The 14,062-nt window shown below is 46.5% G+C and overlaps 1 protein-coding gene across 3 annotated transcripts in view; it reads left to right on the plus strand.

Moving 5' to 3' along the window:
• Positions 1 to 226: 226 nt before the first annotated feature.
• OCLN (occludin) overlaps positions 227 to 14,062 on the plus strand; it is a 49,207-nt gene continuing 35,371 nt past the window's right edge. The window contains exons 1-3 of one of the 3 annotated variants that reach the window (XM_058557657.1): positions 227 to 240; positions 8,677 to 8,792; positions 12,509 to 13,175. In XM_058557657.1, coding sequence (XP_058413640.1) covers positions 8,743 to 8,792; positions 12,509 to 13,175 — 717 coding nt within the window. In that variant the 5' untranslated portion in view covers positions 227 to 240; positions 8,677 to 8,742. Of the gene's footprint in view, positions 241 to 405; positions 472 to 1,098; positions 1,391 to 8,676; positions 8,793 to 12,508; positions 13,176 to 14,062 lie in introns of those variants that run through there. The other 2 variants (XM_058557582.1, XM_058557513.1) reach the window with 2 other exon arrangements.

Genomic DNA, 14,062 nt, shown 5'->3' on the forward strand with positions numbered 1-14,062 from the left:
CGCCCCTCGGGCCGGAACGCGGCGCTGCTCCTTTAACTGGGCGCGCGGCCGGGTGTGCGGAGAGGGCCGGTTCCCCCGCCGCCTCCTCCGCTCCTTGCCCCTCCCGTCCGAGTTTCAGGTGAAGGGGTCACCGAGGGAGGAGGCGGCCACGCCACACCACCTCCTCGCTAGCGTCCACCTCCCGGTTCTCCCCCTTCTGCGGAGGCGGCGGGACTCGGGGAGACCACTGGGGCGCGGCAGGTGGGGCGCGGGGCGCGGACCTCCTGCACCTGGGCCTGGCGCTGGTGCGCATGCCCGGGGGCCGGGCGGCTGGGGTGGGGGAAGGAGTAGGGAGAGGGGGAGGAGGGCTGGGTCCCTAGCCGGGTCCCGGGCTACGTGCCGGCGGCCCGCACAGCGTCAGGTGTGCCCGCCAGGTGAGCGTGCTCCTCGCTCCCGCCGTCTCTGGTGGGTCGGGCCGGCCGCGGGGAGCAGGTGAGCGGGGCGGCGCCGGGGCGCTGTCTGCGGGGGGGCTGGTTTCGGGGCGGCTTCTTCGGGGCTGGGACGCGCGGGCCCGGGGCGAGCGGCGCTGGACTGCCTGGCGGGCTGCCTCCTTCGAGGGGCCGTCCGGAGCCGCCCATCAGCTCCCTCGGCCGAAGCGCGCGGAGCTGCAGGTGCCGCGGCGGCGCGGGCCGCTTCTCGCTCCTACGGGGCGGAGGTTCGCGCGCAGCGAGGATCCTGCGCTCAGCGCCCCGCTGCAGTTCGGGGGGCTCCGCGGGGTCTTGAGCGCGGGGTGGAGCGAGGGGGCCGCTCGCCGGCCGGGGCAGCTGGCCCCGGGGGCCCTCACCATTCCCGACCCCACCCCACCCCTTCGCGTCTCCCGGGGGAGAGGGTGGCGGGTTTAATCCGGGAAGTAGCCTGGAGTCCTGCGGGGCCCGGCGGTTGTTTTGAGTGCACTTGGTGGGGGTTGTGCGGGCGCGCGGGTTGAAGCTGGGGGCGGGGAGCGAACGTCCAGTGAGGCCGCAGGACTTCGAGGAAGCGGCTCCCGCTCCGGATCCTCAGCCGTGACCGCGAGGCCGCCGCGAGGGGGGCGGCCCTGCCTCGGGCGGCCCCGGTCGGCGCGGACTCGGCTCTGCCCGGCGGCCGCGGGGTTGGAGACCGGGGAAGGGCCGGCCCCGCGCGCGGCCTGCAGGCCGGGACAGCTGGGTGGAGGGCGTGGTGGCCTCTGCACCCGGGGCTGGAAGGGCGGGTCCGAGCCCCTCGTGTCCCCGGAGAAGCGCCTGAGCCCGAGGAGAAGCCAGGGCATCCTCAGGCCGGCCGCGGGGCTGGCTGGGCAGACTGCCCACCCGGGCAATGACCCGGGGCGGGGAGGAGGCAGCCTTCCAGGTCAGCGTGTGGCCCTAACGCACAACAGGTAGGTGTATTATTGGGATTCCTGGAAAAGAGAATTCTTGCCATTAAGGCACTTCCGGTGATTCTTGCCGTGATTGAAAACTGGTTGTTTCTAGACGCACGTAGATTTCTCAAACTTCGCATTCCCAAGTGCAACAGTGTTTCGTTTGCGCTGTCCATATGAATGTTTAGTTTCTCTTTCTGGGTTTTTAAAATAGTTTAAATGGTGGCGCAACAGTAATAGATGCCTCCTCAGACGGAGCAACACTTCTGATTTTTGTAGTTTTGCATTTGTTTAGTTATTAGGTGCCTCCTTCGTCAGGTGATGGGGAGGAGGAGAGGAGACTTGGGCAGCTTCCAGGCTGTTCAGGGAAATGCCGGGTAGTGGTCCTGTGTGCGGGGCACTGTGCTAAGAGCGTTTGTACTTGATGTCATTTAATCATCCCAGCGACTCTAAAAGGTGGATCTTATTGGAACTCCATTTTTAAGGCGAGGAAGCGCTTTAGGGGAACATGTGAGAAATGCGCCGGCTCGGAAACCCCCTCCGCTCTTTAGGGAAGGTGTGTTATAGAAGCGCAGCCCTTGGTGTTCCAGCACAGAGCCAGATTGGGGGAGTTTTTCTGGAATGCTCTACCTTTGGCTGGTCCCTATGGCCTCGGATAAGGTTTCTGCGTCTTGCTTGACGTAAAAGTGAAATTACTCCTGTTTTCTTCTAAAGATAATGTTGGAATTATCGCCCTTTGAAAATGATAATAGATTACTTTTACCACGTAAATTAACAGATATAATCTCTCACCCTCCCAAGAAGCTCCCAGGGGGAAGTTTTCTTCAGTTGCATTTCAAGGCTTACTTGATGAGAATATTTAGTGGGCTTTTTTCACCCACACTATTATTTATGGAAATATTAGGGGAAGAAGGCCATGCGGATTTTTGTTATAGTTTTTGTTTTAGCCTCTGGGTTGTGGCTGTTCTGAAACCTGGTGCTCCCCACTCTTGATTGTGCTGTGAATCAGCAGGTTCCGGGGGGGGGGGGGGGGGGGGGGGGGCTGGGACTCTTCCTTCCTCACACACTCCCAGGTGGCGCCCACACGGTGAGCTCTCTGTCCTTTTTCTCTCCTCTTCCTCAGACTGTCAGCACTTAACTACTTTTGTTGAGTTTAACTTGAAAGAATGTTTTTGCTGAGTGTTAGCTGTATGAAGAACTTCAAGGCATTCACCACTGGATTGAAATCCCAGCTCTGTCCAACTTCGGTGTGGACTGTTTTATGAATCAAATATTGATTGATATCACTTGGTACCGGGGACTAGTTCTAGGGATCAGAAATTACACTGACGGTCAAGATGGACCTCTAAGTGCTTGTGAAGCTGGTGTTCCAGTTGGGATGGAGATGGTAGCAGTTAAAAAAGAAAGAAGGAAAAATAATTTAGTTAGGGCGGAAATTTGCTGTGAAAATCAAACAGGTTTGGTAGATGGAGTGAGTGACTGGGAGGGCATCTCTGAGGAGGTGACATTTGAGCTGAGATGGGAACAGCAGCAGGCACCTGTCATGTAAAGATCTGGGCGTTCCAGACAGGCAGCCCACAGGATCAGGGCCCTCCTTGATTGACGCCTTTATTCTAGGCAGTGATTCTCAAAATATGTGGTGTGCTTAAGAGGACTCTGAAGAATTTATTTAAAATGCACATTCTGACACATAGCTAGTCTGTTTCAAAATCTGCTCAATTTCAGAATTTTAGGAACTTTACTAATGATGCACCTGTGATCTAGATAGAACCATTTAATATCAGACACAACTTAAACAACTTCTTGAAAGCAAATTAACTATTGCTGCATGTGATCAAAGAGGAACAGCCTGCCCTTAAATAGCATCAAGTTCATTTGTTACTTACTGACAGCTTGCTTTAAAGAATAATTTTGAAGCATAGCATTTACAGGCTTTTCTTTTTCATCTTAACCTGGTTTTCTATGAAGACAGCTTTTGACCAGTAAACATTTTCAAGGGGACAACTTTTTTTATATTTTAACCTTAGCTGACTTGCAGCTTAACATACTCAACAAGGGTCTGCTGCTTCCCTTTGCCCCTGACTCTGATTCAGCTGTTTGACTGTGTCCCTGTTGCTCTCATGACACAGGTTCTGTGAAGGTGACCAGTGCCCCCTCAGGCCTTTTCACTCCTCATTTTATTTTTCTCTTCGCTCAGCATCTATTTATTGACCAGATAACGTTCATGTGGCTGTACTGGGCACTGGACAACAGTCTCTTCTGGGTCCTCTTTCTCCTTTTGCTGGGATCTTAATGCACAGTCACGGGCTGCCTTGAAAGAGACCTTAGAAGTCCTCCAGTCCAGGCCCCCCAAATACCAGACAACTGAAGCTTTGCATAAATGGCATGAGATCAAGTTTTTTGTTATTTTTGGAGGGTGTGTGGGGTCAGGGTGACAGAGAGACTTCGTAACATTGAGATGACCCTGTGGTGTTTTGTTTTCTCACAGAACCGTTTCTAGGACTACAAAGACAGCCCCCAGATCTGAAGGCTGCCTTAGTGGGTCTTCTGATATTGAGTTCTCCAGGCCAAACATTTCCTGTTTTCCCAATCATTTGTCTTAGGACAAGGTTTTTCTAGATCCCTGACAATCTTAGTCACACTTCTGGGGAGGCACCTGGTGGGAACATGATGTACAAGTTTCAGGGTGATGCAAGGGTTCATTTTTTTGATAACTGTGTCTTTCCTGGATCTAAGCACCATCTTTGTGAATACTGCCCAGGTTTGGAATAGCTTGTTAGCTTTTGTTGAAATTCTCACCAAGGAAATGCGCTTGTGAAAATGAACAGCTCTTAAGCCAGATCTCCCTTAGCCAGTACTTATATTAATTTTTTTTTGTTTTAAATTTTTTTAATTGAGGTGGCATTGGTTTATAACGTTCTATAAATTTCAGGAGTATGTCGTTATATTTTGATTTCTGTGTAGACTACATTGTGTTCACCACCCAAAGTCTAGTTTCCATCCCTCGCTGTACACATCTGCCCCTTTTCCCCTTTCGCTCTCCCCCTACCCCCTTCATAACCATCAGTCAGTTCTCCCTATCTATGTGTTTATCTTCCACTTCCGAATGAAATCATATGGTATTTGGCTTTCTCCGTCTGACTTATTTTGCTTAGTATAATGCTCTCAAGGTCCATCCGTGTTGTTGCAAATGACAAGATTTCATCTTTTTTATGGCTGAGTAGTATTCTTATATATATATATATCTATACATATACACACACATCTATACACCACATCTTCTTTATCCATTCATCTATTGATGAGCGCTTAGGTTGTTTCCAAGTCTTGGTTATTGTGAATAATGCAGCAATGAACGTAGAGGTGCATATATCTTTTTGAACTGGTATTTTCGTGTTCTTTGGGTAAATACCCAGAAGTGGAATATCTGGATCATATAGTAGTTCTATTCTTAATTTTTTGAGGAATTTCCATGCTGTTTTCCATAGTGGCTACGCCAGTTTGCATTCCCACCAGCAGTGTATCAGAGTTCTCTTTTCTCCACGTCTTCTCCAACACTTGTTATTTCTTGTCTTTTTAATAATAGCCATTCTGACAGGCATGAGGTGATATCTCATAGTTTTCATGTGCATTTCCCTAATAATTAGTGATGTTGAACATGTTTTCATGTGCCTGTTGACCATCTATATATCTTCTTTGGAAAAATATCTGTTCAGATCTTCTGCCCATTTTTTAATTGAATTTTTTGTTGTTGAGTTGTGTGAGTTCTATATATATTTTGGGTATTAACCCCTTGTCGGATATATGGCTTGTAAATATCTTCCCCCTATTGTTAGGTTGTCTTCATTTTGTTAATGGTTTCCTTTGCTGTGCAGAGGCTTTTTAGTTTGATGTAGTCCCATTTGTTTATTTTTCCTTTTGTTTCCCTTGCCTGGTGAGACATGATATTCAAAAAGATACTGCTGGGCTGGCCCCGTGGCGTAGCGGTTAAGTGCGCACACTCCACTGCTGGCAGCCCGGGTTCAGATCCTGGGCGCTCATCGATGCACCGCTTGTCAGGCCATGCTGTGGCAGTGTCCCACATAAAGTGGAGGAAGATGGGCACAGATGTTAGCTCAGGGCCAGTCTTCCTCAGCAAAAAGAGGAGAATTGGCAACGGATGTTATCTTGGGGCTGATCTTCCTCACACACACAAAAAAAGATACTGCTAAGACTGATGTCAAAGAGTGTACTGCTTGTGTTTTCTTCTACAAGTTTTATGGTTTCAGGTCTTCCATTCAAGTCTTTGATCCATTTTGAGTTAATTTTTGTGGGTCGTGTAAGATGGGGTCTAGTTTTATTCCTTTGCATGTCCTCTATTAAGTTTTTATTTATTTTTGTGTGTGTGAGGAAGATCAGCCCTGAGCTAATATCTGTTGCCAATCCTCCTCTTTTTGCTGAGGAAGACTGGCCCTGGGCTAACATCTGTGCCTGTCATCCTCCACTTTACATGGGATGCTGCCACAGCATGGCTCAGCAAGCGGTGCACTGGTCGGCGCCCGAGATCCGAACCTGTGAACCCCGGGCTGCCGAAGCAGAGTGCGCACACTTAACCACTACACCACCGGGCCTGCCCCTCTACTAATTTTTTTGAGTTTACATTTTAAAAATTCATGCCACCAGTATTTGGAAATGGGTATGATATCCCTACGTGCCTAAACCCTGAACTTTCTCACCTTCAGGATACCACCTTGCTGTGACTGCTTTGCTCATGTTCGCTAATACATTATCTCACTTCCTGTCCCAGCCCAGGGGTCAGGATCACCCCCCTTTGACAGGTGCGGGTCGTGATGCTTAGAGAAGGTGAGGACCTTGTCCTCTCAGATTGTGAGCGGTTAAAACCACTGGGTTTGTTTTAGCCGTCCTTCAGGCCTCCAGAGGACGTGATCAGTGCTGAGTCCTCATCGCCAGCAGGTCAGTCATCCTGTCCAGTGTTTGTCAGCTGCACGTCTGGATCAGCTTGTCTACCCTGTCTGGTCACTGCTAGAGGCCTCCCCGTGGGCGTGAATGGTCCATTCTTTCGTCCTAATTAGGTTCCATTATTGAGCCCCTAGGAAGCTGCCCAGCCGCACTGCTACACGGGGATGCGCTCAAGATCCTCAGGAATCTCTCCGCAAGCCCTTCCTTTGCCGGTCTGGTAACCTTCTCAAGAAAGGAAGTGCGGTTCTTGTGGTGTGACTTGTTCTTAAGGACCTTTCTAAAATTATTTGCGTCACAATTTAAAATCTCTGCTCTTTGAGGAGACAGGACAGCCAGGAAGTAGCAGCTTGGAAAGGGATTTTGTTGTCTGGACTTTTGACAAAACTTAAACTTTAGACCGTGTCTGGATTAATTTAGAATTTTCAAAACCTTCTATGGAGACTGGAGTTTTTGGCATAATCTTGAGTGCGTGAGCCCTGGCTGTGGAAGGATAAGGTTCTTCTGAGGTCAGTTTGTCAGTATTTGACATTCAGCTTCAGAAATAGGGTCCCACATTGAATAGTGTTTAATTTCAGTTTTTCTTAATGTTTCTTTCTGAACGTTAATTAGGAAGACACTTAATCTGTACTTTCATAGTGATGTACCAGTTTGGCCTTAATTGCTCATTTATGTGTGTATCTGGGTGCTCGTTACAGAGCTGTATACACTTACTGTTGGTGCACTTTTCTGTATGTTATACTTCAGGAAAGCAGTTTTTAAAAATAAACGAATGTAGAGAAGTTGCCTTTCCTCACTATGTTTGGAAAATTGGGCTAATTGTGTTGGCATTATTAACATTCAATATATTTGCATCTTTGAGGTTTTACCTAATGTACATTTGGGCAATATCTTATTCTAAGAAATTTGGAATTGACTGCCCTTAAGGATGTGGAGGATAGTTGCCATTGATTTTAAAGAACAAAGTTTAAAGAGTTTGAGTTGATTTACTGTCCTGACGTAGCACTGTACGATTGCACAGACCTTATTTGAAAGGGAAAAGATATGAGACCCTGAATACACTCAGATTATAGATCTTGCTCACGTGTCCTTCCTCCGCGCCACCACCCCCCCCCCCCGCCCCCCAGCTGCCACCTCTCCTCTCTGCCTTCCCCTTATCCCCAGACTGCACTTGAGCATGTGGTTCCGCCCTAAATAATGCCTGTTGGAGCTACTGTTTCTTTGTGCGTGAGCCCCCGGAGCGCTGTGTCCCGCCCTCCACTCCATGGGCTCCTGCGTAGAGAGTGTGGGCATGTAGTCAGTACCTGTTGACTGAGCGAAATTGCCTCAGGTGTTGAGGGACTTTTGCTCGGAGGAATTTTAGAACGAAATCATTCTGCTTTTCTCTTAGAGAAGAGGCCTCTTTAATACAACGTATGCTTAACATGTAAAAACTATGCTCAATTTTGAAGACTTGGAAAAGGAGAAAAGGGAAAAATGCCCATAATCCCACCATTTATAGATGCATTTGGTAATCATTTCTAATGATAAAGGCATACTTTTAAACCAGATGATACTTAAATTAACACTGAGGTCCAGCTAGGATGCGCTGGACCTGCTATCTATGCACTTTCACACACATTCTCATTTTACATGAACTTTCATAAGTAATATGAAACAATATGTATTTTTTTATTGATGCTTTAATAGTTTATAACATTGTGAAATTTTGGGTTGTGCATTTTTGTTTGTCCATCACCATATATATGTCTCCCTTCACCCCTTGTGCCCACCCCCTACCCCCATTGCCCCTGGTAACCACAATACAGTTTTCTCTGTCCATGTGTTGGTTTATATGCTACATATGAGTGAGATCATACAGTGTTTGTCTTTCTCTTTCTTGCTTACTTCACTTAACATAATACCCTCCAAGCCCATCCATGTTGTTGCAAATGGGACAATTTTGTCTTTTTTTATGGCTGAGTAGAATTCCAGAAACAATATATTTTAAGAAATTTTCTTTCCTTTTACACATCTTCGTTGTTCTTTGAAGTGACTGTTTTAAAAAATACCATTTTTACCTATGCTGTAAAAGCTTTGTGAAATTTTCATTACCGCAACTTGGAGTTTCAGGTTTAAACAGTATTTGTCTGGCAGTGATGTGCAGATGCCAGGTGCTGAGAGGACCGCCCAGGATGATTCCTGTGCTCAAGGAATTAACGGCCCAGTGTGGAACAGTGGCAGTGGAGGGACCAGAGCAGTACGCGAGGCAGGAGAGGTTACCTGAGATTGGTATCGTTAGTTTTCTGAGTGATGCAAGGAAACTCTGAGCTCGGGAGTAATGCCATTACCCTCCTCATGTTGCTTAGATCGATTATCTTGGGAGCTGCGAGGCATTGCTCATCCTGAAGATCGGGTGACCATTGACATCAGCCATGTCATCGAGGCCTTTTGAAAGTCCACCTCCTTATAGACCTGATGAATTGTAAGTAAATAATTCTTTAGTTTTTTCTTTCTTTTTTTTTTTTAAGTCTGTGACATGTAAACAATATGTATAGTTGAAACTTTCATCTAAGTGTCTGTTTGCTTTTAAAAATAATATGTGCCTTTGTAAATTTAAATTGAACCAAAGGGTACACAGTGAAAAGTGAGTTTCCCTCTTACCCTCAGCTTCTAGGGTGATGGTTTTTCTCTGCAGAGGCAACTGTTGTCACCTGTTTTTAATGTTTGCTTCAATATAGTCTAGGCTTATATTTGTATTATATTTATTCCTCTTTGTTTTTCACAGATGGTATGAGGCTTCCATAATAATGCCTTGTTTACGTGATCGTTGGCAATATATTGTCAATTTTTTAAATGGTAACTTTATTGAGATATAATTCACACACCATACAGTTCACCCATTTAGAATGGACAGGTCAGTGGTTTTAGTATATTCAGAGTGTGTCACCATCACCACAATCAGTTTTAGAACATTTTCATCACCCTTCCCCAGAGAAACCCCTACCCGTTAGCAGTCACTCCCCACTTCCCCCAGGTCTAGGCAAACACCAATCCACTTTCTGTTTCTAGATTTGACTGTTCTGGACATTTCATATAAATGGAATCATCCAATATGTGGTCTTTTGTGGCTGACTTCTTTCACTTAGCATAATGGTTTCCATACTGTCAATTTTAAGAGTGATTCCTGCCGTTATATAAAACAAGAAGCAAAATTGAGGGTACTTGGTGTCCTTAGTCATTTGGGGATTTAGCAATGAATTCTTAAATTTTAAGTTTGCTGTCAAATGTTGATGCTCTCTCCTTTAAGTAGTCTGTAGCTTAAACTCTAATACCTGCAGTAGGGGTTGCATTCCTACTGTGCAGCCGCCTGACTGATACCTGAACGTGGTAGGGTCATTGTTGATGACAACGTGGTCCTTAAAATACGCTGGAGAATACAGTGACTGAGTAGTGCTCCGTTTACCTGGTACTTACTTTGTGTTGCTTTTGTGAACAGTGGTGCAATATAGCACACATACAGGAAGGGGCAAGGAGGGTGCGTGCGGAAGGATGAATACAAAGCAGAGAGGTCACCAAGTCACCGAGGTCAGGAACAGAACACTTCAAAGGCCTTCCCTGTGTCCTCTCTTTTCCCTGGAACCACTTTGGTGACATAGGGTCATCCCTTGCTTCTCTCTATTATTTCATCACTGTATACATCCTAGGCAATACAGTTTAGTTTTACTTTTTTTTAAACCTTGCGTGAATGTAAGAGGCTGTGTGTATCCTTTTCTGTCTTGTTTCTTTCAGCATCACTTATAGGATTTATCTGCATGTATTTGTAGTTCATTTTTTGCTTCAGAGCAGTGCTATAGAAATATAATGCGAGCCATACGTGTAATTTTATGTTTTCTTGTAATCACATTACAAATAAAAGAAGAAATTAACTTTAATAATATATTTCACTTAACCCAATAGATCCAAAATATTATTTCAACATGTGATTGATATAAACACTGACTCATGAGATAGTTGACATTCTTTTTTTTAATAGTCTTTATTTTTTGGAGCAGTTTTAGGTTCACAGCAAAATTGAGCAGAAGGTACAGAGATTTCCCATATGCCCCCTGCCCCACAGATGCACGGCCTCCTCCATTGTCAACATCTCCCACCAGAGTGGTACATTTGTTACAATTGAGGAACCTACATCAACACATCATTATTACCCCAAGTCCATGGTTAATATTAGCCTTCTCTCTTGGTGGTGTTACATCTTTTCATACTATGATACTGTGTATCTTGTACTTAGCAGCACATCTCAGTTTGGACCAGCCTCATTTCAAGTGCTCAGTCAGTCCATGTGGCTGTGGCTGCCGTATTAGCACAGCTCTGTGGCATTCCATTGTGCAGATTTGTCACAGTTACCTGTTACACTGTAGGTCGACATTGAGAGTGTTTCCAGGTTGGGGTTATCGTAAGCAATGCTTCTGTGAACATTACACTGTTAATGGGAGTACAAGTGATACACTTATTTTGGAAAACAGTTTGACATTGTCTTGGAGAGCTAAAGATAAAAAACTTTGACCCAGAAATCCCACCTCTGGGCATATATCCTAGAAGAATAAGTGCTTGTGTACCAGGATAACACGTTCACGGATATTCAGAGCTACACTGTTCACGACCGCCCTGAACAGAGACAGCTCACGTATCTGAGTGGAGGGGTTGTGGAATTTCACCCTTGACATTTTCAAAGACCAGCTTATCGGCATTCTCTCCAGTTTCTCCTTTCATTCACTCGGGTACTTTCTTGGACTTCCCATAGTTACTGGCACCCAGTCATAAGACGTCCTGCTTTGGAGTGAGGAAGGAGATCTGTGGAAATGATGGCAAAAACACAAGCAGCTGGTTTGGGTTTGGAATTGAATTTTGCCTCCTGAGGACCCGCAGTTCTTAGAGTCACTGTGTCCACACGTCTGTCCCCAGCCGTGTACTTATGATGAAGTTACTGAGTCGGCAGGGTGTTTTCATAAAGGAGATTTAAGATCCACTCGGGCAGGCCTCCCCCCGCTGGGCCCTCCCTGCAGACCTGAGGTACTGGACGGCTCTCACCACGACTAACTGTACCTCGGGTAGTGTTGGTTTAATGTCTTACTGCCCGACAGCTATGGGAGGGGCCTGTGCTCAGGCCGTCCTGTTCATTGCTGTGTCCCTGGACCCAGCACCGTGCCCTGAACACGTCAGCCTGCCCGCTCTGGTAAAGGGCTGGAGTCAAATGAGTAAATGAACGAATGTGCTTTGTTAGATGGAAAAGCCAGGCTGCCAGGAATTGCACGTGACCCTGGGAAGACCGGTGTAGGTGTCGTCTGTGAACGCACCAGTCTCAGGTCACAGGCAGCAGGGTTGTCACCGTTGTTCTAAACTGCGTGGGTCCCAGCCCCAGGGGTCACAATTTAGCTGGTGTGGAGTGCTCCATCCGTAGTGCTTTCCCCAGGGGCTGCTGACTGTACACATTCCCCAGCGGATGCTGATATGCAGCAAATTTGAGAACCTCTGTCCTGTAGAAACCAGAGCAGTCATTCCCAGTGTATGGTTCCCAGACCTGCAGCTCGGCAGCATCCAGGAGCTTGTCCTACCCCAGAGCTTCAGAATCAGCAGATCTGAGGATGGGAGCTGACAGTCTCTGTTTTAACAAAGCTTCCCAGTGACTCTGATGCACAGATACCTTTACTGCTCAGTGGAGTCGGAATCAGTCCAGGCTGCTGTAACAAAGTACCAGACTGGGTGGCTTAGCAACAACAGAAATGTATTTCTCACAGTTCTGGAAGCTGAAGGTCTGAGATCAGGCGCCAGCAGGGTCAGGTTCTGGTGAGGGCCCTCCTCCAGCTCGCAGACAGCTGACTTCTCATTTGTCCTCACATGGCAGAAGGGGTGGGAGAGCTCTCTGGGTCTCTTTTACAAGGGCACTAATCCCATTCATGAGGGCTCCACCCTCGTGACCTAATTTCCTCCCAAAGCCCCACCTCCTAACACCATCATATTGGGGTTAGGATTTTGACATTTGAATTTAGGGGGAGGACACAAATTGCCCTATTGCTGTGGGGCAGTACTAATAATAGTTTTATTTGCCAATGGCTTAAGTTTTTCCAAGTACTTGCTATGTTCTTTCTGCTTACTGTCAGAAAGTGCTAACTTTTGACATTGTTTTCATGTGCATTTCAGCAAACCCAACCATTATGCACCAAGCAATGACATATATGGTGGAGAGATGCATGTGCGACCAATGCTGTCTCAGCCAGCGTATTCTTTCTACCCAGAGGATGAAATTCTGCACTTCTACAAGTGGACTTCTCCTCCAGGAGTGATTCGGATCCTGTCTATGCTCATCATCGTGATGTGCATTGCCATCTTTGCCTGTGTCGCCTCCACACTGGCCTGGGACAGAAGCTATGGATCTTCCTTACTGGGAGGTAGCATAGGCTACCCGTATGGAGGAAGTGGCTTTGGTAGCTATGGCTATGGTTATGGCTACAGTTATGGCTATGGAGCCTATACAGATCCAAGAGCGGCCAAGGGCTTCCTCCTGGCCATGGCTGCCTTTTGTTTCATTGCTGCGTTGGCAATATTTGTTACCAGCGTTATAAGATCTGAAATGTCTAGAACAAGAAGATATTACTTGACGGTGATAATTGTGAGTGCCATCCTGGGCATCATGGTGTTTATTGCCACGATTGTCTATATAATGGGAGTCAACCCGACTGCCCAGGCTTCTGGGTCTCTCTACAGTGCACAAATATATGCCCTCTGCAACCAGTTCTATACACCTGCAGCTACTGGACTCTACGTGGACCAGTATCTATATCACTACTGTGTGGTGGATCCCCAGGAGGTATGAGTAGTGTTGTGTTGTTTTGTTTTCCCCCTCCCCTCTCTCCTAGGGTCAGAGACTCTCAGCTTGGCTCACTTAACAGAATCACTTTGGGAACTTTTAAAAGGTATTGATGCCAAGGCCCCACTTCTACTGAATTCAGAATCTGGGGGACGGGCTGGGTGTCATTATTAAGATAATTAACATACCATATGATTCATCCATTTAAAGTACACTTCAGTGGTTTTTAGTATATTCACAGAGTTGTGCAATCAATCACTACAATCAATTTTAGAACATTTTCACCACCCCAAAAAGAAACCCCATACCCATTATAGTCACTCCTTATTTCCCTAACCTTCCACAGACCTGGGGATCCACTAAGCCTATCCTATACATCTGTCTATTCTGGATATTTCATATAAATGGAATCACACAATAAACGGAATCACACAATATGTAGTCTTTTATGGCTGGCTTCTTTCACTTGGCGTTAATGTTTTTAAGGTTCACCCATGTGATAGCATGTGCCAGGACTTCATTCCTTTATATGGCTGAATAATAATCCATTGTATGGATAAACCACATTTTATTTATCCATTCATCAGTTGATGGACATTTGGGCTGTTTCCACATTGGCCGTTATGAGTAATGCTCTGAACACTTGTGTACAAGTTTTTGTGTAAAGCTGTGTTTTAATTTCTCTTGAGTTGAGTGTATACCTCAGGATGGAGTTGCTGGGTCTTATGGTGATCTTATGTGTTTGATCTTTTGAGGAGCTGCCAGACTGTTTGCCTAGGAAGTTGCACTATTTTACATTTACCAGAAGTATAGGAGGATTTCAATTTCCCCACGTCCTCACAGCATTGTTTTGTTTGTCTGATTCTAGCTGTGCTGATGGGTGTGAA

Source organism: Diceros bicornis, chromosome 1, assembly GCF_020826845.1.
Source record: "Diceros bicornis minor isolate mBicDic1 chromosome 1, mDicBic1.mat.cur, whole genome shotgun sequence".
NCBI lineage: Eukaryota > Metazoa > Chordata > Mammalia > Perissodactyla > Rhinocerotidae > Diceros > Diceros bicornis.